The sequence below is a fragment of the Canis lupus genome, chromosome 10 (assembly GCF_003254725.2).
Source record: "Canis lupus dingo isolate Sandy chromosome 10, ASM325472v2, whole genome shotgun sequence".
Taxonomy (NCBI): Eukaryota; Metazoa; Chordata; class Mammalia; order Carnivora; family Canidae; genus Canis; species Canis lupus.
This window is the reverse complement of record NC_064252.1, coordinates 70,034,181-70,054,659: the sequence shown is the minus strand read 5'-3', so window position 1 is coordinate 70,054,659 and position 20,479 is coordinate 70,034,181. Positions and strand designations below refer to the sequence as shown.

The 20,479-nt window shown below is 57.1% G+C and overlaps 1 protein-coding gene across 1 annotated transcript in view; it reads left to right on the top strand.

Moving 5' to 3' along the window:
* The window catches only part of ADD2 (adducin 2), a 95,891-nt gene that overhangs the window by 44,360 nt on the left and 31,052 nt on the right, over window positions 1–20,479 (top strand). Inside the window, exons 2-6 of the mRNA XM_049115621.1 lie at window positions 5,429–5,544; window positions 10,794–11,007; window positions 12,374–12,512; window positions 18,967–19,118; window positions 19,496–19,576. Of these exons, the coding sequence (XP_048971578.1) occupies window positions 10,825–11,007; window positions 12,374–12,512; window positions 18,967–19,118; window positions 19,496–19,576 (555 nt within the window). The 5' untranslated portion in view covers window positions 5,429–5,544; window positions 10,794–10,824. The remainder of the gene's footprint in view (window positions 1–5,428; window positions 5,545–10,793; window positions 11,008–12,373; window positions 12,513–18,966; window positions 19,119–19,495; window positions 19,577–20,479) is intronic.

Genomic DNA, 20,479 nt, shown 5'->3' with positions numbered 1-20,479 from the left:
CAAAACAATTCTGACCTGAATGTGCTCAATAAAAGAGCATCTGTTTCCATCCCCGTGGCCTAGGACGCCCTTTAGCCTAGTGGACATGGAAGGGCAGGTCCTCACTAGCTGTCTCCGGGTTTCCGGGCTGGAACCGGGACTGGCGAGCGACGAAGCCCCGCCGCGCGATTCAGCGGGTCACGTTTCACTCTCCTGCCGAAGAGCAAATGACCGCGGTTGAGGCCAAAAAGCAGAACCGACTGTTCCGCGTCTGACCTTGACCGAGGGGACGCTTTTCAAAATAGAGCTCCGTGGGTCTCGGGTCCGGTTCGGCCGGAAGTGAAAGGTGGACAAGACGACGGCTCGGGGGTGTCCGCGCCCGGATTCGAGGGCGGCCGGAGGCGCGGAGCAGGGAATCAGAGGACGTGTCAGATCAATTAGGCCGTCCCCTTGACGAGCTTTTATCCACACAGTGTGCACGTTCCGCTGACCTTTTCACTGAGGGGACTGAGCATTTGAAGGCTGGGCCCGGGCTTCCTGCTAGCTCAGCGTTGTCCCTCCGTCACCGGGGCGTCCGCAGCCCCCCTTCGTCCCCCTCACTGAAGGCGGGAAGCCCGCACGGTTTTGCAGTTGGTGGCAGAGATGCCTGACAAGTGGATTAAAGCCGAGGGCCGGAGACTCAAGGTTGGGGCCTCCCTGGGGCCCCCTGGCTCGCAGGGCGCTGCAGCAGCTCTGCCCCCAGGACTGCCGTGATCCCTCCACGAGCCACCCCTGCCCCCAACTCCATCGCAGGCGATTGTGAATCATCCCCTCTGGGGTCCCCGTGCCAGAAATAGGGACCGAATCATCCTTTACGGGGCTTCTCTGAAGCGTAGGAAGCCTGGGCCTCGGGCTTTAGCTGTTTGCTGACCCGCTGCCCTTCCCACCGGGCCCCTTGCATCACCTTCACGTGGAGGAGAAGGACACGTGGTGAAGTGCAAGGGGCCGACAGGCTCTGGAACCAGATGGGTTCAAGCAAGGCTCTGCCCTTGGATGGTCTGCGGCCCCGACCAGGTCACCCCCTGCCCTGGAGCCTCCAGGTCCACCCCTGAGAGTCGGGGGGCGGGGGCCGCCCTGCGCTTCGGCGCTGATGAGAAGGGCCCAGCAGGCCCCTCCCCGTCTGGGTTTAACAGCCCGAATCTTGTTGAGGGAATAATGTCTTCCTTCAAGATCTGAAAACTTGGGTCCTCGTAAACGTGGGCCTCGGGCTTCCAGTCTCCTCTTCCAAAAAAGCGTTGAAAACAAACATTTATCTGCAGTTTCCCGTGTGTGTGTGTGTAGAGAGACACGGTCATCTCAGAGGCGGCCTGCAAGGAGTGTGCTCGCTGCTTGTTGCACACACGCCGTTGTATCCATGTTCGTATTTTTCACCTTAATATGACGGCGGGTCTGTAGCAGGCGGGGACCAAGTCTCCTTTCGTTTGGAGACATCTCCTCTCCTGCCCAGTCCCAGTTCTCGCTCACTCTTGGCCACCGGTAGGTACAGAGCAAATAATCGCGCTTGTCCCGTGAGAGGGAGTGGGGCCGAGTTCGAGTGGTGACAAGGGAGGCCAGGTCAGCTCGTCGCCCAGCCGTGCGACTTCTGGGTGATGGAGGGGTGGGGGGACGTGCCCGCCCACCGGTAGGCCTGGGGCCCGTTACTAGAAGGGCTTTAAAATGCCGCGGACGTGGCTGGAAGGGGGCGTCGTGGATGCTCGGACGCCAGCGCTTCTGGACGTGCGGCGGTCCGTGGAGGGGCCTCCGGAGACGGACGCGGACACTTCACCGTCTCTCTCCTTCCTCCCTTTCTTCCCTTAAACTGTTTTTGTCCTACGTGGTCACAGCAGCTGATACCTAAAGTGGAACTCGGGGGGCTCAGGACCGGGTGGAGCCGGGGACAGGCCTCAGCCACGCCCGCGGAGGTGCCCTCCCTCTATCTGCGGGGCCAGGCAGGGCGTGGCCGGGCCCAGGGGAGCAGCGGGGCGAGGCCCTGGCCTCCGCCGCCTCCCGGAGGCCCCGGGGCTCGGTCAGTGAGCTCGGGCTCCGACTTCAGGTCCGAGGCTTGGCCGGGAGGCTGTGCTGTGGGGCCGGGGCAGCTGGGCGCCGCCGTGCACCGCGCCTTTGCACCCGGGCTCGGGGCGCTCGGGCCTGTCCTGTTTGGGCAGCGCCCACTGAAGGGGGAGACGGGCCTGCCTGCCCCAGCTCCTCGCACAACGTGGGCCCCGTGCTCCTCTTCCAGACCTTCCGCTCCTCGGGAGCCGCCAGGAATAACCCGTAGGAGCGCGAGTTCCCACTCCCGTGATTCGTGGCCTGGTCTGCGGGGGACACGGAGGAGAACGGCGGGGTGTGCCCACGTGGGTGCCGTTCCCGGCTGCTCTCCCGGGAGGGCGACAGCGGGACACGCGAGGCAGAGCCTCAGGGTGCCGTTGGGCGAAGAGTCGAGGGTCCCAGGCAGCGGAGGGGCTGCTGGCAGGGGAAGTAAGAGCCCGGCCAGGGGCTGCAGCGACAGCCTGTGGCACCTGTTGTGACCCCCGCTTTGTCCGCCTTTGCCCCTTTCTCCCCGTAACCAGTGCGACCCCGTGACCTTGGATCTGCCCGTCGAGTGGCAGTGGGTCGTGGCACTTCTGCTTCTCAGCAGCCGAGAAGAGCGGCTTGTCGCCGAGCAGGAGGCCCGTGCACCAGGGGGCCTGCCACGGGCCCTCCGTTAACACCCGCGGCTCCCCGTGAGGCCACTGGTCCGCAGCACCTACCGCAAGCCCCCCAGGGGCCCCTGGGACCCCAGGGCCCCGCAGTGCGGCCTCAGGAACCGTCAGTGGAGATCCAGCTCGACTGACATCGGGGCAGCAGGGGCACCAGGTCTGGAGGCAGCTGGGGCACAGGTGCAGGCCCCCCCCCCCCCGCCCACCTGCCCGCCCACACCGGGTCATAGCCTGGTGCCGTCAGATAGCGGGTGCAGGGAAGCGGGGAGTAGAGGCGCCACGGGAGCTAAGGGACCGGTGGGGGGGGGAGGACCTGCTGACCCGAAGGAGAAAGAAATGAGGACAGTTTTCCGGGCAGAGGTGAGCTTGGACAAGGCGGGGAGGCAGCCACCGGGTGCCGTCGGGCCCTGGGAATAGCCCAGCGCACCCACGGGAGGCGGCCGGGGTTGGGCAGGCCCTGGGAGACCTACGGGGTGAGGGCCCGGGTCCCTCTCTGCTGGGTGGCAGCCGCAAGGGAAGGACAAAAGCAAGGTCCCCCAGTCGTCCGGCTGGCGATGGGGGAGGCCTTGGGTCTCCGGCACGCAGCATGTGTTGGTTCGAAAAGGCAAATTCAGAATTAAACCTTTATGTTTGGTGGCTGTAAAAAGGATCCGTGTTACAATCTAAATTTGGCTGAATTTCGGCCAGAAGAGCAAGCATCAGCGGGAAGGAAGCACAGGAACGCTGCCCCAGGCGGCGGGAGCCCCGGGTGGGCGTGTGGCAGGGCGGTGACAGCACGGTGGCCCTTCCGGACGGTGACGCGGTTGCGGCAGGGTGCTGAGGCCGCGAGACCGGGGGCCCTGGTGACGGGCGAGGTGTGCCGCGGGAGCGCGGGAGGAGGGGCCGGCTGCGGAGGGGGCCTGGCGCTGGGTCAGGGCTGGCCGCCCGCACAGGCCCACCCGCAGTGGCCGGGCGGCACCTGAGTGAGCAAGGGCCCTGAGCGTCGCGGCGCAGTGGGCCACCACCTAGGGCAGCGACCCCGCGCCCGCGCGCCACCCTGCAGCCCTGCCCGACGGGACCTGGGAGCAGGGGCCCTGCAGGTCCTGCCCCTGGGAGGTGCCGGGCACCCTGGGCAGGGTGCTGCTTTCTCGTGACCCGGGGCGCCTTGCCTCTCGGCTCTGCCGCAGGTGCACGAACGGCTGGGCGCTAAGCCTGCAGAGCGCGGGGACCTGGGGACGTGGAGCGTGATGTGGCCGCTGTGGTCCTGGGGTCCTCGCCCCGCCTGGCCGAGCAAGCAGACCCCGATGGTTGGGGCTCCATGGGGGGGTTACGTTTGCCTGATACTCCTCAGGCCTATTTTCGTTTTAATCAGGGGGTAACGCTACAACCCAAGGAATGAACCTCTAATAGCAGAATTTTAACAGCAGCTGAGGTCGGGATAGGAGTTAGGGTCCAGTGCATACTGACCTGGGGGACGGGTGCCCGTCTCCATATGCAGGTGGTGTGGGTCACTCCTGGGGGCAAAAAAATGAGTTCTTTCAGTGGACACAAGAAATAGCTCAGACTCTGAGAATCCAGGTCTTGGCAGGTTATGGCCACAGACCTCGCACCCCTGTGGCAGGGGCCGCTGCGGAAGGGCAGGAGCTCGTGCCTCGGGAACGACAGCTCACAAGGCTGCAGGGGCAGTTGAGGGACACGCGTGGCCGCCCCACAACAGACTGGCATCCAGAGGGCCTGCGCCGGAGCGAGCCAGCCTGGAAACGGGGGTGGGCGTGGGACAGAAGCAGCCTCGGGTGGCCGTGACCCCGTTCTAGCTGAAACTAAGGCCCGTGGGAGGGCGACCCCACCGGCAGCAGGCCCAGCCGAGCGCGGAGAAGAGTCACAGAAGCAACGGGCAGGGCCCTCAGAGAGCCGCGAGCCCAGGACCGGGTCCAGGGGGAGCCCAGCGTGCGCCGGCCGGCCGGGCGGACAGCGGGGCCCCCGCGGGCGCGCAGAGCCTATAGCCCCTCGCACACGCCACGCCTACCGAGACCGGCTCTCCCGGCGCCCGGCCGGTCGGCGAGTCTGCCCAGAGTGGGGGACGCAGCTGAAGTGGCCGGTGAGGAAGGACGGCCGGGGAGCGTGAGCAGGAGCTGGGGGGCCGCCAGCCCGGGACACAGGCCTCCTCGCTGAGCCTGCGCCCGGCCGAAAGCGCAGAACCATCGCTCGTGTTCCGTGTGTCTGAATGTTCTGATGACGAACGTCGTGAAGGGCCGGCCGCGCAGGGTGTGTCCAGCAGTGGCTCATCTCTGTGAACCCCCCGTCCGTGGCCCGTGCCCGTGAAGCCCCCGTGCTGTCCTGCGGCGTGCTGTGTGCCAGGCCGCTCCCGCTTCCTCGGCTGCAGCCGAAATTCTCTCCCACCAGCGGCTGTGCACTGAGGCTCCTCGTGAAGGGCCGGGGCGCGGAATGGGGCGCCCTATGCCTCCCAGCCTGGCAGCCGTGGGCCTCCGCGCCAAGCGGGATTGTGCATTGTGCTCCCTCGGCCGCGTGGAGAGAGGCCAAGGCTCAGGGGAGGGCTCTCCCAGTTCCTCTCTGAAAAGAACGTCGGCCCTACCTGGGGAGATAATGAAGCCGCCCGTACAGCTCCGTAGACAGGACGGGCTTTGACATCAAATTCCACTTCACGCTCATCTTTAAGAATCTCTCAGCAGCTGATGGGTGAGGAGTGCTGGTGTGGCGGGCAAGACCCTGATACGTGCGCTTGTGTTTTTCAGCCTCCACCCGGATGTTTGAGGTCCTGTAGATGCGGTCGGCGCCCCGAGAGTGAAGCGGGTGCACGGGCCGAGCCCTGAGAAGCCGCAGCCTGGGACAGCGCCGGTCCAGCCTCCTGGTAATTGGTTGGCAGTTTTGGTGGTGATGGGGCGTGAGGCACACTTCTCGGTTGGGTCCATCTCACCAGGACGAGCCTCCAGGTGCCGGCGGGATTGGGGGACTTGTTGCCGTGAGTCTGAAGGACCTTAGAAGGCACTAGTGCACCCCCCCCCCGGCAGGGTCCGAGGTCCTCGCACAGCCCCCTTAGTCACCTTCCTCCAAGGAGACGGCGCACCGCCTGCAAGGTGCCCGCCTGCCCGCCTTCCGTCCCGAGCGGCTGCCGCGGGTGCGCCTGTGCGTGGCCCCCTCAGCTAAAATCCTCGCCTCCCGCGGCCCTGCAGGCCCTAGGGAACCAGTTAGGGAACCAGGCTTAGGGCACCGTGGGAGCCCAACGGACATCCGGGGACAAGCAGCATCTGGGGCCGGTCAGTCCCGGCGGAGATCCTGACCCCACGTTACCTGCTCGTTACTCCGCTCGTGTCGGGCAAGTTAGCGTCTCTCCCTGAGACCCAGTGTGCCTGTGCCTGTGGACAGTGACGGGGCTGCCCGCCCGCGGAGTGCCCTGGGAGTGACAGTAATCACGGAGACGGTTGCTCGGCGCCCTTGTGTCTCCCGACCTCTGACGCAAACCGGGCGTCCTGCAGCTTAGCTCGATTCTGACACCCCGCCGGGTGGAGGGCGCACAGTTAACTACGCTGGTTAGCTGTGGGCACAGTTAACTACTGCTGGTTAGACTTACGGGTGCATAGTTAACTATGCTGGTTAGCTACAGGCACACGGTTAACTACGCTAGTTGTAGGCAAAATCACCAGTAGGAACTGCCCCTGCCTCAGGAGCCACGAGCAGGATCCCCAGGCCACCGCACTTCTCACTCACTTGGCGATAAAGGTGAGGGTTTCCATGCCGCCCTTCCGTCTCTAATTCACTACAACAACGCCAGAACTCAGGGGAGGGACTGCAGTTGTGATTCCAGTTGTATGATGGAGGGGTCAAGTCGGGAACAGCCGATGGAGACAACGCATAGGGCAGGGCGTGGGGAGGGAGGGGATTGGTGCAGAGCTTGTGCGTCCCCTCCTTCTAGAATCTGGGTGTATCACTATCCCAGCTACCACAGGAAGCTCCTTCCAGCCTTGATGTCCAGAGATTTTTAATGGGGAGCTTTATTACTAGTAGGCACAGTTGTTTAAATCATCTGCCACTTGATTTAAAAAAAAATAATTAATCATGAGAAAGAGAGAGGCAGAGAGACAGGCAGAGGGAGGAGCAGGCTCCCTGTGGGGAGCCCAACGCGGGACTCGATCCCAGGACCCCGGGGTCACGCCCTGGGCTGAAGGCAGACGCTCCAGCCCTGAGCCCCCCAGGTGCCCCCATCTGCCATCTGACTGAACTCAACTTCCAACCCCTCCCCCTCTGTCCTCCGTGGCTGGGGATGCGGCTAAGGTTCCAACCTTCTAATCCTGTGCTTGGCCTTTCTTGGTAGCCAGTCTCTCCCTTGAACCATCGAAGGGCCACCGTAAGTCGCCTCATGGGCGTAAATTCAGGTTCAATGCAATGGGCTCATCATGAATAACCAAAGACCCTCCTGACGTCCTTAGGTATTTTAGAAATCCCAAGGCTTTTGGAAGCTCTGCAGGAACTGGGGACGAAGGCCAGATACATTCTTTATGATGTCACACCTGGCCCACCGAGCACTGGCCTCTGATGGTCACCACCCTGCTTGTCCTCTTTTTTGTGATCTCCGGGTTGACGTGTTCCCAGTATCTAATCAGAGAACCAGTCATTCTCGTCGGTCTTTTTCTAGATGCTCAAGATTGAATTAGGTTTTGGGGCTACAACATATAATTACAGTTACTCGGTATGCACCTGTTTACAGTTGAATCACGAGCCTCTTATTGCTCGAGTTCCTAATGCTATGATGATTTTAGCCCCTAAATGACACATAATAAGAGCAAATGCTTAATAGCACTGTTTTGAATACTTCACATACATTAACTCATCTAAATCCTCAGAAGAGCCTAATGAGGTAGCTAAACAGTTCAACCCCCATTTTATACACGGGGGAACCGAGCCACGGAGAGGTTAGGTGACTTGCGCAACGGGATCACATAGCTGCTGCGTGGCATGGTTAAGATTGGAGCTCGTCCTCTTCTTGGTCCGGAGTCCATGCTTTCAACCACAAAGCCGCACGGCACAGAACTTTGGTCTCCTGTGCAACATTTTGGAAGGAAAGGGAGAAGCCCAAAAGGATGCCTCTGGCCCGTAAAGCCGAAGGCTGCTTTTCCGTGGCCACCGTTGTCATGCTGAGGGGGTCAGGGCTTCCATCTCCTGCCCCCTACCCATTGGAGCATCTCTGGAGTGACCTGCTTGGGTTGGACTCTAAGAAGCGAAGGCAGGCCTGGGGGCCGGGGGGCATGGGCTCCTGTCCAGCAGGACCTGAACTTCCTTGTAGGATCCTTGTGCTTCAGGGAGGGGAATGCGACTTCAGCCTCCACGGACCCATTCCTGAGAATGCAGCCATTCCAGGGGGGAGGAAAGAGGGCCGGCCTTCTCCACCTGAATAGAAAGGATTTAGGCCAGGAAGGCTCAGTACCGGGCTGTGCGGGCCAAAATGATCCGAGCCCCAGAGACTCGGAGGGTTCAGGTGGCTCTGGAGCTGGTGGGACCTGGAGTCATAAGGAACACAGGGAGCTCATCCCCGTGTGTGTATCCATTGTACCTCCTGGGAGAGGCTGCCTGCCTGTTTTTTAAAAAAAAAACATTGAAGATTGGGGCTACAGAAGTGATATAATTAAAATGGGGGGGGCAGTGCCCCTGGGAAAATGTCCGCGGGGCTCTCTGCCCAGGAGATCTGGATGGAGCCTGCATGTCTGCACAGCTCTGATGCAGTCCCGTCGTTTTTGTCCTTGCAACCCCTTGTTGCCTCTCGTTGCGGGAGCAGGCCGGGGGCATGGTGGAGGTGAAGGATTCGTGACTCACTCCACACACGTGGGCCTGACTTGAACCTGCAAAGCAAATGTTAGGGGGTCGTGTGTGTCCTTGGCAGCTGCCCAGTCGGCATCTGGCTGGAGGGAGAGGCCCCGGGGATGGGGAGGCGAGGATGCAGGAGAAGGTCTCTCGCTCTGGGAAGCCTAGATCCTCCATCCTTCTGCATTTTCTACGTGAATCTGTCTCTCTCCGTAGAGTGTAGAGCTGGAAGGGGTCCCAGGGTTTATTCTGTTCTTTCCCTCATTTAGGGATGGAAAAATGAGACCCACAGAGGGAAATTACCACTTGCTCAAGGCCGTGCAGCTAGAGAATGAGCGACTGAGGGTGACAGTGTAGACTCAGACTTCTAGTCCGGAGCTAACTGCCCTGGGAACATCCCTGATGGACTCAGTGATTCTCTCCACTGGGATGAAGAATCTGCCTTGAATGTCACTAAGTACATCTTCAGCCATTCTAGCAACCTGCCGTATCTGTTTTACACTTTTCTTTAGAGAATTTTTTTGCTTTTGGGGTTTTTTGGCTGCCACTTCCAGAAGCTGCCTCCCCCACACTCCACCACTCACAGGCAAATATTTCGTCTGCAGGAGCAGTAGGCAGGGCGCCGGGTAGGGGAGAGCCGGTGAGGGCATCCATAAGGAAATGAGTAACTGGCGAAAGAACGGAGACGTCGTGGCTCGGCAAACTCGCAAAAGCAGGTTGTGGTGGCATTTGGGGAACGCGTGCTGTCCCAGGACAAGTGTGTGGTGGCAGGTGGTCACTGGAGTCGGACGACAGGGCCGGGACAGCCATGAGAAGTGGCACCTGCCAGTGGAATTAGAAGGTGACGTTTGTGCCGTCTCTGGCTGGCTCGCTAAATGGCCAACACCCGGAATGGGTGCCTTCCATCACGTGGCACGGCTATTAACGTCTGGCCAGGGGTATTTCAACTCTGGCTGCCTCTTGGAATCACCCAGGGGGCTTTTAAAAATCCTGATGTCCAGGTCACACCCCCGGCTAATAACATTAAAATCCGTGATATCAGTATCTTGAACCGTTCCCCAGTGGATTCCAACATGCTCCTCGGTTTAAGAGCCACTGCTCCAGGCCAAGGGTTCGGGCCATTAGCTGAGGGATCTGTACGTGCCCCCTCCCTGGACTTTGCTATTTGCTCTTCCCCGAAAGGGGCAAATAGGAAGGAAGGAAAGAAGGAAGGAGGGAGGGAGGGAGGGAAAATGAAAGGAGAGGGAAAGGAAGGAAGGTCATCTGAGTGTTCTGGGCTGATGGGGGGCGGACCCCCAGCTCTCCTGTCACCTGGCGCTTCGCCCCAGCTGCCCCACTCAGAGGGGCTGTAAGGTGGAGGGAGGGCGGAGCCCCCCGCCCCGGGGTGTGCTTTCCTGGCTGCCGCAAGGCCTCTTGCATGATGACCTGCTGCCAGCAATGAAGGTCAAGGTTTGGGCGAACAGGATGGGCCGAGGGGGAAGAGCAGGTTGGGACGGGAGGCGGGAGGGGGCAGGCAGCAGTGCTCCAGCAGGACAGGAGAGCACCCGCCTCCTGTGGAGTGAGGGGGAGGGCAGGGTGGGGACGGGAGCCAGGTGTGCCAGCCCCCGACGCCCTCGCTGGCATCTCCGCTCGTCTTCAAAAGCTCATCCTCGTCCAGTCAAGAACTGCTCGTCGTCCCCTGAGAGGGGATCACGCAGCAGGGAGGAGGCCAGTGCCCTGGAAGGTCTAGCGGGGCCCACACGACACGACAGGACACAGGAAGGGAGCGGGTGTGGCCCGAGCCGCAGCCGGGAGGTGGAGGCTGGACGTGCAGCTTCTCCAACGGGCTCCCGTGGAGTCCGAGAACATTCCTTCCCTCGCCAGCAGGCCCTGAAAGAAGCACACTTGCGAGGGAAAACCTAGGGGTCCCGGCCGCATCCCCAAGGCCGCCCTGGCCCTCACATGGGTCCGGCGATTGTCCCTGTGTGTGTGCTGACCCCCGGGGCACAGCCTCGCACTCCGGGCATGCGTCACAGGCGTGCTCCACTCGTGCACTCGCTTGCACGGGGTGACAGGCAGCAGGGCAGGGGTGATGGGCAGTAGGGCAGGAGGTAGCGGGCAGCAGGGCAGGAGTGATGGGAGTAGGGCAGTGGTGTCCCCAGCAGCAGGGCAGGGGGTGGCGGGCAGCAGGGCAGGGTATGGCGGGCAGCAGGGCGGGGGTGGCCCCGGCAGGTGCTAGCGCCCGCTGGACGCTCCGGGCCCGCAGGGGTGCAGCGCTGCTGCAGGTGCCGGGCGGACCGGGAGCAGCCTCCGCCTCCTCCGCAGGCTTCCAGGCTTCGGCTCGCGCGCCAGGACCATGAGTGAGGACGCCGTCCCCGACGCCGCGTCCCCGCCGCCCCCGCAGGGCCCGCAGTACTTCGACCGCTTTCCCGACGATGACCCCGAGTACCTGCGCCTCCGCAGCCGCGCCGCAGACCTGCGGCAGGACTTCAGCCTGATGGAGCAGAAGAAGCGCGTCACCATGATCCTGCAGAGCCCGGTGAGTGGGGCGGCCCGGGGGCGGGGGCAGGGGAGCGGCCGGCCCTCTGGCTGACCTGCAGGGTCGCCCCCTTCCACTGGCTCCCCGTCTGGCCGATCTCAGCCCGGGAGCAGGCCGGGCCTGGCCCCGTGGGTGTTTGCTAGCTCCCTAGTCGGCTGGACGGCAAAAACCTGGTTTGTGCGCAGGCAGCTTGGCCAGGTGCCGGAGGGGTGGGTCTGACAGGGGCCCTGCCTCAGTTTCCCGCTTTCCCCGAGTTAGCGAGCCGACAGGGATATTGGGTACCCGGGGCCCACGGGGCGCAGGGGGGAGGCTGGGAGCCTGCGTGTTCCATCACCACGAGGACCTCCCGGCGGGGCAGTAAGGTTGACGTGCGGGGGCAGAGGTCAAAGGCGTCAAAGGGGTCTGGAAGCACCTAGATGCTGAGAGTGGGGGGCGGGGGCCATGGGCCAGGGAAAGGGGGGCGAGCGGTTGCCCTGCCAGGGCTCACCCCTGCCTGCGATCCGTGGGCACCTGCGCGGCGCCAACACAGAGCTCGTCCTCGAGCAGGTGGTGCCCCGGGAGCAAAGCAGGGGCTCAATGGACCAGGAGGGGTGGGGTGGAGCTGGTCCCCAGGCACCATGTGGTCCTCGGCCCGGGGCGCTCAGGGTGGAGCAGGCGTCTCTGTCCCCACTGGGCCTCGGGAGACAGGACTGTGGGCGGGCTGGGTGTGACCGTGGTCAGGGCGCCCAGTGAGCGCGAGGCCCAGGCCTTGGTGGCAGGGGGCCTGCGAGGAGCGGGGCACGCGGTACTGAAGGCGGCGATGCCAGGGCGGGAGGAGAGGGCGCCCAGCTGGTACCGACCGGGTCTCGGCTCTTGGCCGGGCCCTTCCTCGGCCCCGTGTGGCTCCGCCGGGTGGGCAGGAGGCACAGCCTTAGGGCAGCAGGACGTGGGGGGGCGGGAGCCGCGGGGAGCACAGCGAATCCTTCCGTGTCCCGGGAACCTGGGGTCCCGAGAGCCCGGGCAGAGCTGGCGCCGGGGCCGCACGCCGTTCCGTTCAGCTCTGCCGTCTGACACGGCTCTCGGTGACTGAAGCGAGGCCCTGCGTGTCTGATGGCAGAGGCGTGGGGGGCGTGGGGGTCGGTTGGGTGGGCGGGACCCGGGAAGGACCTGGAGCCTGAATTTCTGGACAGAGGGAGCAACAGGGGCCTTCCCCGACAGCAGCTGGGAGGGTGGGGCTCCTGAGGTCCCCGTGGGTTCCCGGTGCCGTCTGAGGCCCAGGGGCCCTGTGAGCCCTGGTCCAGTTGACCCGGGGCAGGGGCGGCTCCTGGAGGGGTCGGGAGCCTCCCCATAGAGCCACCGGGAGGACCAGCGCCTCCGCCCGCTTCAGTCTTTCAGGGAGGAGCTGGAAGGCCTCATCCAGGAGCAGATGAAGAAGGGCAACAACTCCTCCAACATCTGGGCCCTGCGGCAGATCGCGGACTTCATGGCCAGCACCTCGCACGCCGTCTTCCCGGCATCTTCCATGAGTACGTGGGAGCTGGGGAGCTGCCAGGAGCAGGGGTGGAGGAAGCAAGGTGGGGAAGGGCGGGTGGGTGGCCAGGGGCCAGGGCATGGGAAGACCCACAGGGGAGTCACCCCTGATGCCCAGAAGTCGGGGGGGGGGGCTCACGGGGAAGTCTCTAGTTCTGTTGGGGGAGGGGGCAGGACGACTTGGTGCCACTGTTCTGAGAGGCAGAGCAGCCCAAGTGTGACTCCGTGTCCCCCTTCGTCCGTGGGTCACGTGAAAGGGGGGGCTTTGCAGCTAGAAGTCTCTTACGGGGCCTCTGCTTGAGGACCGGGGTGCAGAGAGGGTCCGGCCGCCGACCCCCACCCCATGCAGAACCGAAGGAGGGTCCTCGCGTGCTAGCGGCAGCCCCTGACTCACACCCCTTCCTCGGTGCCCGGGAGCCACTGCCCGGCAGGTGGCAGGTGGGGGGGGTCGCAACCCCCTGGACAGGCCAACCGGACTCCGCAGCCAGGCCCAGGCATGACACCCTCTTCTTGGGTCCGAAGCTCTGCCCACAGCCTTGAAGGAACAAACACACTATCCCGCAATCGCACAGATACAGGATTGCGATCAGAAATCAGGAAAATAACGAGGAAAAGGGGGAAATTACAATCAGGGTCCTGTGTTCTTTCAACCAAGAAATGACTATTTTCAATATCTTGGTGCATATCCTTCCCGCCTTTTTCTCTTAACACGCATAGATGAGGGAAACAAGAATGGAATCACATTATTCACGTAAATTGGGTAGCTTTAACGCATCTCGACTGATTTTCCACACGGTAGAACATCATTCTGTAATAAAGGGTTGGTGAGGCTGTGCGGTCCTATAGCGTGATCGAATGTGCCGTAGCTTATTTAACCAGATTCCCGTTTTTAGGCTTTTAGGTTATTTACAACTTTTTGCTCTTACGAACAACGATACAGTAAATCCTTTCATTTATTCTATGACCATTTTCTAAAGATAAATTACTGGAATTAGAATCGTTGCATTCAAGTATTCGCATGTTTTAAAGATGTGAACGCGTAATGCCAAATTACCCCGGAGAAGCGCGGAACCAGCTCACGCTCCCACCAGCGCCGTGGAGCGCCCTTTCCTCCATCTTCATTGCAGTACGAATTATACTATTCGTTTCATCCTCCTGATTTGATAGGCGAAAAATAATACTTTTTTTTTTTTTTTTTTTAATTTTTATTTATTTATGATAGTCACAGAGAGAGAGAGAGACGCAGAGACACAGGCAGAGGGAGAAGCAGGCTCCATGCACCGGGAGCCCGACGTGGGATTCAATCCTGGGTCTCCAGGATCGCGCCCTGGGCCAAAGGCAGGCGCCAAACCGCTGCGCCACCCAGGGATCCCTAATACTTTTTAATGTGCATTTATTTGATCACTAATGAGATTAGATACATTTTCACACTGTGATGATTTTTTTTTGTAGTAAATTGCCTGATGGCATTCCTTGCCAGTTTTCCTACTTGCATATTCTTTTCTTACGGGTTTTTAAATCTTTATAAAGTGGAACTAGTTCCCTATTAACCTGTCAAATATATTGCAATTTTTTTCCAGTTCCTCTTTTGCCTTTTTTGTTCATGTTTTTATATTGTAGAACTCTTTAATTTCCATATAGCTGAATCCTTGGTTACTTTTCATTGTGCACTCAGAAACACCTTCCCCAAGTTTTATCATCTCATGGGACAAATAGCCTTATTTATTTTTTTAAAGATTTATTTATTTATTCATGAGAGACACAGAGAGAGGCAGAGACACAGACAGAGGGCTCCCTGCAGGGAGCCCAGTGCGGGACTCGATCCCGGGACCCCGGGGTCACGACCTGAGCTGAAGGCAGATGCTCAACCGCTGAGCCCCCCAGGTGTCCCTGCCTTAATTATTCTTAAAAATAACTTAAGAATGATTTTGTTAAGTCCCCTCCCCACCCCCAGTATACCTCAAAAATTCCCTATTGGGATTTTGATTGGGATTATTTTAAATAGATTAATTTGGTGGAGAATTTATAAATTTATAATTTTATATTAGAATATAAGCTCCATGGGGAAAAGATACTTGTATGTTCTGTTCATTGCTATATCCTAGAATAGTGTCCTGGACTTAGAAAAGTAGCTGGCACAGAGTAGGGGTTTTAAAAATATTTGCACAAATGAATTTTAAGTCTGTTCAGAAATGATGTATGCCGTCTATTTATTTGCCTTTTTAAAAAATGTCCATTTAGAAAAGGTTAGTCGTTATTTTTTTTCTTATTTTATTTTATTATTTTCTATTTTATTTTATTTTCTTATTTATATTAGAAAAAGGTTAATCGTTTTTCTATTTTATTATTTTATTTTCTTATTTGTATTAGAAAAGGTTAGCCGTTATTTTCTTATGGTCTCTACTGATTTCTTATTAAGTTTATCCTGGAAATTTTATATAACTTTGTTATTTTAAATGATTTTTTCCTCCATTCAGCTTTCTGGTTATAGCCGTCTTCCAGGGAAAGTAGGTTCTTGTTGCACTCTTAAGTTCTAATAGCTTCTCTTGGGTATTGTATCTCGAAAAATCACATGACCTGCAAATAATGGTCATTTTCAATCCTTTATTCCAACATTCACCCTTTGGTTTCTTTTTCTGCTTTTCTCACTGCATCCATTACAACTCTCAGAACAACGTTTAATAATAGATTAGAGAGTAATCATCCTTGTCTGGTTTCTGACTTTAATAGAAATCCTTTATCACAAGAGTTTGAGTTCGTTATATTGAGGAAGTATCTTTTCATTCCGGTTCAATATGAGTTCTTCTCAGAAATGGATGTTGAATTTTATAAAATGCATTTTGGGCATTTATTGATTTTTCTTTCTTTGAACTATTGATATGATGAATTATATTAATAGATTTCTGCATATCGAACTCTTTTTTTCATTCCTGAAATCAGTCATTCCTGGTCTTGATGCATTCTTTTGAAAATACTCTTCTAGATTTGGTTTGCTAGGCGTTTATTCAGGATTTTGCATATTCATGAATGAGATTGGTCAGAAATTCACTTTTTGTGCAGTCTTCATTTAGTATTGGTATTTAGGCTGTAACTTCATAAGATAAGTCAGAGTGATCCCCACCCTTCTCTTTGTCCTGATGGATTTTAAATAAGATAGGAAGTCTCTCTTCCTTGGAGATTTATTATTTACTTGTAAAGCCATCCAGATCTGGAACATTTTTGATAACATTATTTTTCTCAGTTTCATCTAGGGTTTTTAAAAAACTTATTTTGCTGCTGCTTGAGTAAATTTTGACTATATGTTTTAAATAATCCATTTCATGGAGATTTTCAAAATTATTAGAGTGATTTACAATATTCTACCATTTAAACTTTCTGCTGTAAATGAGATGACATCCTCTTCTCATCCCTGGTGTTGTGTATTCCTTCGTTCTTTTATGGCCAATCCAGATGTTGGTTTATTCATAGATGTTCTCACTTAAGCCAATTCTTGGATTTCTATATTGGTTCTACTAATTTTTTAGTTTCCCAATTCACTGATTTTGTTTTTTTCTATTCACTAATTCTTTTCCATAACTTTTCTTTGGTTTATTTTTAGTTTTTATAGGGTAGAATAAAATGGATGCTTTATTTTCATTTTTAATTCAATAATAAAGACATTTTAGGCTATGGATTTTTTTCTCTGAGTGTAAGTTTGGTCTTATCCCGGGCATCTTGACACAATATTTCCTTTATTGTTAATTTCTAGATAGCTTGGAGTTGCCGTTTTGATTTTATTTTGTTCTAAGAACTCTCTGAGAATGAGTTTTCTCATTTCCCAGCGGTTGAATTTGTATTTTTTTCAGGGCCTGTTGATAACATCTGTCTTTATTGCATTGTGTTTGGAAAATGTGGTCTATTTAACGTCTGTGTTGAGGATTTATTGAGATTTTTCTCTGTAGCCTAATAATATCATTTTTAAATGATATGCAAATATAGACTCTATCTCCAGGGCATAATATTTCATCTGTATCTTCATTTTTTTTATTTTGTAAAAAATGAGAGTTGTGTTTCTTCCACTGCATATTTAATTACTGTTCGTTTCTCTTTGTATTTCTAGTAGCTTTTGCTTTGTATCTTGATGAAATTACTTATATATGTAAGTGGTCTTTATAGCTATAGCTTCTTTATGGATCATACGTTTAGTTCCTGTAGAACGACCGACGCGGCGGCCCTCCCGCCATGGGCTCTGCTGCCTGGCTTTGTCTGGGGGGCGTTTGCCTTGGCTCTTCCTCCCTTCTTGCTACCAAGGGTGAATATTCCAGAAGGATATGGCTTTCCCTCATTTCCACTTTGATAATAATATTGTAACCTCTGTTTATTTCTGGGGCCTACTTTTGATGCTTCTTTTCCGTTTACCTGCCTCGTGTCACTTTAGTCTCATCCGTTGGCAGACCTCCGATAGCGTTGCCTCCTGGCATTTATTTCCATATCAGAGAAATCTGAAACAGCCTATTTTTTTTTTTTTTTTTTTTTGTTCCTTTTGGTAGATGTTGGTGCCTTTTCCCCTTTATCCTCGTATTTCAGAAATGTGCCGGGAAGCATATAATTGCAAGCCTTTTCTCTTTATGGACGCTCCCCTCTGGAATGTAGTAAATCCTTATAATTCACGCAGGTCTGTTTCCAGCTCAGAAGTCGTTCCCGTGGGGCCGGTGCGGGATCTGAATGTGTCTCCCTCCGGCCTGTGTCTCCCGCCGCGCTCCCTTTCTTCCTCATCGTTTTCATGTCTCTGCCTTTATGCTCTTTCTTCTGAGAGAGAAGCGGAGCCGAGCAGCATCCCCACTGCCCCCACCAGCTCTGGCGGGAAGACAGTGGGGTGCCTGGACGTGGAATGAGCCGTGGGGGCGTCTGAACCCGGACGCGAAGCGGGGAAGGTCCAAGAGTCGGGAGTTCAAGCACAGATCGGTTGTTCTTTGTTCAGCTCCGTTTGCCTTAGGATTTTGCGGCCGTTTTGTGTTTTTATTTGGGTTTCTCTTTTGCAATAGTGTGTCCTTCAGTCTTAGCGCTCTTTGGGGTGGTTAGGGAGTTTTCAGCTTTTTCTGTGTTTTCCTGGATCCCTTGAGTAAATGGCTTGGTGGGCTCCGAGTCATCAGCCTGCGCTCAGTCGGCTTAGCTTTTGTGAGGCTGCTCAGAATAAGCTTCTCTCTCTCAAAACCCCGAGAGCAGGGGCTCGGGGAGGCCTGTGGAGCCTTCTAGTCTCTCCTCCCACCTGGGTGTGCGGGGGGCAGGGGGACACCAACAGGGGACGTGGGACACAATGATGGGGCTTTGGACCCATCCTGGCTTCCTGGCGCCCTGGGCCTCCACAGCTATTTGTAAGAGAAGGACTTGAAGCAGTCGGGGTCCGAAGACCCTCCCAAGGACAGCTCCCCGGCCTGGCTGTGTCAGGGGGTCACGCTCCCGTACACCTGCCTGTGGCTGCGAGGGGGGCCGAGGGCCCAAGCAAAGAGCCCACCGGAGCTGGGGGCAGAGCGGAGGGAGGGATCCCGCCCGGGCCGATTCCAGCTGGAAAGTGTTGACTTTGGAATTCCGTTGTTGTTATTTTTGCCGGTTCAGCTGAGCCTCTGGACCACTTGTCTCTGTTTCCCGTCAACCATGGTCAGTAGGCGCGTCCCTGGAGGTGTCCCTCCGCCGCGGACACGGGCTCGGTGGCGACATGCCCGCCCCGCAGGCCCAGCAGCCCCTGCCCTGCATCCCCGCAGACCAGCTCGTCATTTCCGCGGGCGGCAAAGGTGGCAGGGAGCTCACTGAGGCAGTAGAAGCGTCGAAAGGGCACTTAACCCCTGACGCTTTGGGGGGATGTCGGGAGAGGCAGCACCAGCGGCTCCCAGCCTGACATCATCTTAAGCCAGAACCGTTTCCTGTTGATGCTTCCATTGGTTTCTAGACACTGACTAGAGGGAAGTGCGGGGCTCAGACACCTCTCACGCCTTCCAGGGGCCTGCACGGAGCCGTCATCGTTTTGACAAGTTATGCTACGTGGTCTAGTTCTTTTTTTTTTTACGTGGTCTAGTTTAAAACAGGCCGATAAGCAGGCCTACTGCTTGGCGGCATCTTCACCAAAACCAGCTTCTGAAACGGACCCGCGCCTCCGCTCGGGACCGACTCTTCCTTTCTTCGGTGCCCATCTTTATCGGGAGCTTGGCCTTCCGAGAACCCTTCATTCTGTGGTTTGAATCTGGCCATGATTTTTGGCCAAAAGCAACGCCATTTTTCTCTGAATAAGCAGAAGACTTTCTCGGGCACAATACCCCCGGGATGAGGATCAGAGAATATTTAATTCCCCGCCTGCAGACGCCTCTTGTGCAGTGGACGTGCCAGTGCGAATTCAGAGAGGGCGAGGGCGAGGAGGGACGGGGCACACAGCAGCCCTGGCCTGAGCGGCCCCGTCCCCACCCTGTTTCCCCGCAGCCTTCTCCATGATGACGCCCATCAATGACCTCCACACGGCCGACTCCTTGAACCTGGCCAAGGGGGAGCGGCTCATGCGGTGCAAGATCAGCAGCGTCTCCCGTCTCCTCGACCTCTACGGCTGGGCCCAGCTGAGTGACACCTATGTCACAGTGAGCACAGCATCTGGGCGGGGTGGGCACCACCCGCGGGAGAGCTCCTGCCCACTGCGTGGCCACGCACTGGGCCTCCCAAGGTTTCTAACCAGTGCTCACCTTTCCTGGGGCCCCCGCCCTGGATAAGGAGCTGGGAACCCCTGGATCCTATTCCTGGGGCCACCCTTGACCATTGGGGAGTCCTCGTGTCATCCGTTGCCACGGTTCCAAATGAAGGCTAGGTCCTCTCCATCTCTCCGGTGCTGGGGGAAGATGAGGGTTCTTTTGAGTGAATTTTGGGTGCCATGGACTCAGGGGAGGAGGGCATTCAGGCAGCGTGTCCCAGGAATGACCCTCCCCCTCCTTGCCACTGAAAACGCGTGTTTTCCCTCCAGCTGAGAGTCAGCAAGGAGCAAGATCACTTCCTCATTAGCCCCAAGGGAGTTTCTTGCAGTGAGGTCACCGCGTCCAGCCTGGTACGTATAGTCCAGCGTCGCGCGGTCCGTTCCTTACACGAAAGCAGCCTTCGAGGACGGGTCATTTCCAGATCGGCCACTGCCCTCCTGCTCCTCGTGGAGCTCGCGCTCTGGTCTCGCACGTCATCCCAAAGCATAGCACACCCCAACCGTGAGGCCAAGTGTGAGGTGCAGGTAGCACGTCGGAGTAGGGGGTAGGGGGAGGAGATGGGCCTGGGGTCGGACCCCAAAGTCTGAGAGTTGAGGAATAAAGTCTGCAAAATACTGGAAAGTCTGCAAAGTCTGCATCGGGGAATATCTTAGAACAACAGCCAGTGCTTTGTCTCCAAGCAGAGCAAGAGTCGCCTAGTGCCGGTGCCATTAGCAATAGTTTCTAGGGTCCCTTTGGGTTCTCTTGCTCCTTTTAGGTACAGTAGGAAGAAGCTTCCAGATCAGGAAAGATTCCTGGGTGGAAGGAGGAAAGAGGTGGGAAGGACTGTCCTACCAGCAGAAGAGGCCCGGTGGCTCTTAGATGCTGAGGCTCTGCTGCTGTGCGTATGCCTGGGGACAGAGGGTGCCCCCGGGGCCCCTGCCAGGCTTGAGGCATACGGGTTGAGCCCAGGTGTGCAGCAGGAGAGCCAGCTGACCAAGTCACAGAGCATCTGGGCAGGGTGGGACCCTGACTGCCAAGGCCGCTTTACAGGCAGGAGGGGACACTGAGCCCAGGGAGGTGAGTGACCTGCACACGGCCACCTAAGGAGGTCAGGGCCGAGGCACACTGGGACCAGACACAAGGAGGCACACGCTCCGCCTTGAAAGCATTTGTGGCCTCGCTGGGGAGGCAGACAAGGCAGGCGATGACTGAGTCAGAGTGAAGAAGGCTCCCCTAGAGCAGGACACTTGGGGAGCCCCGCAAGGGCACAG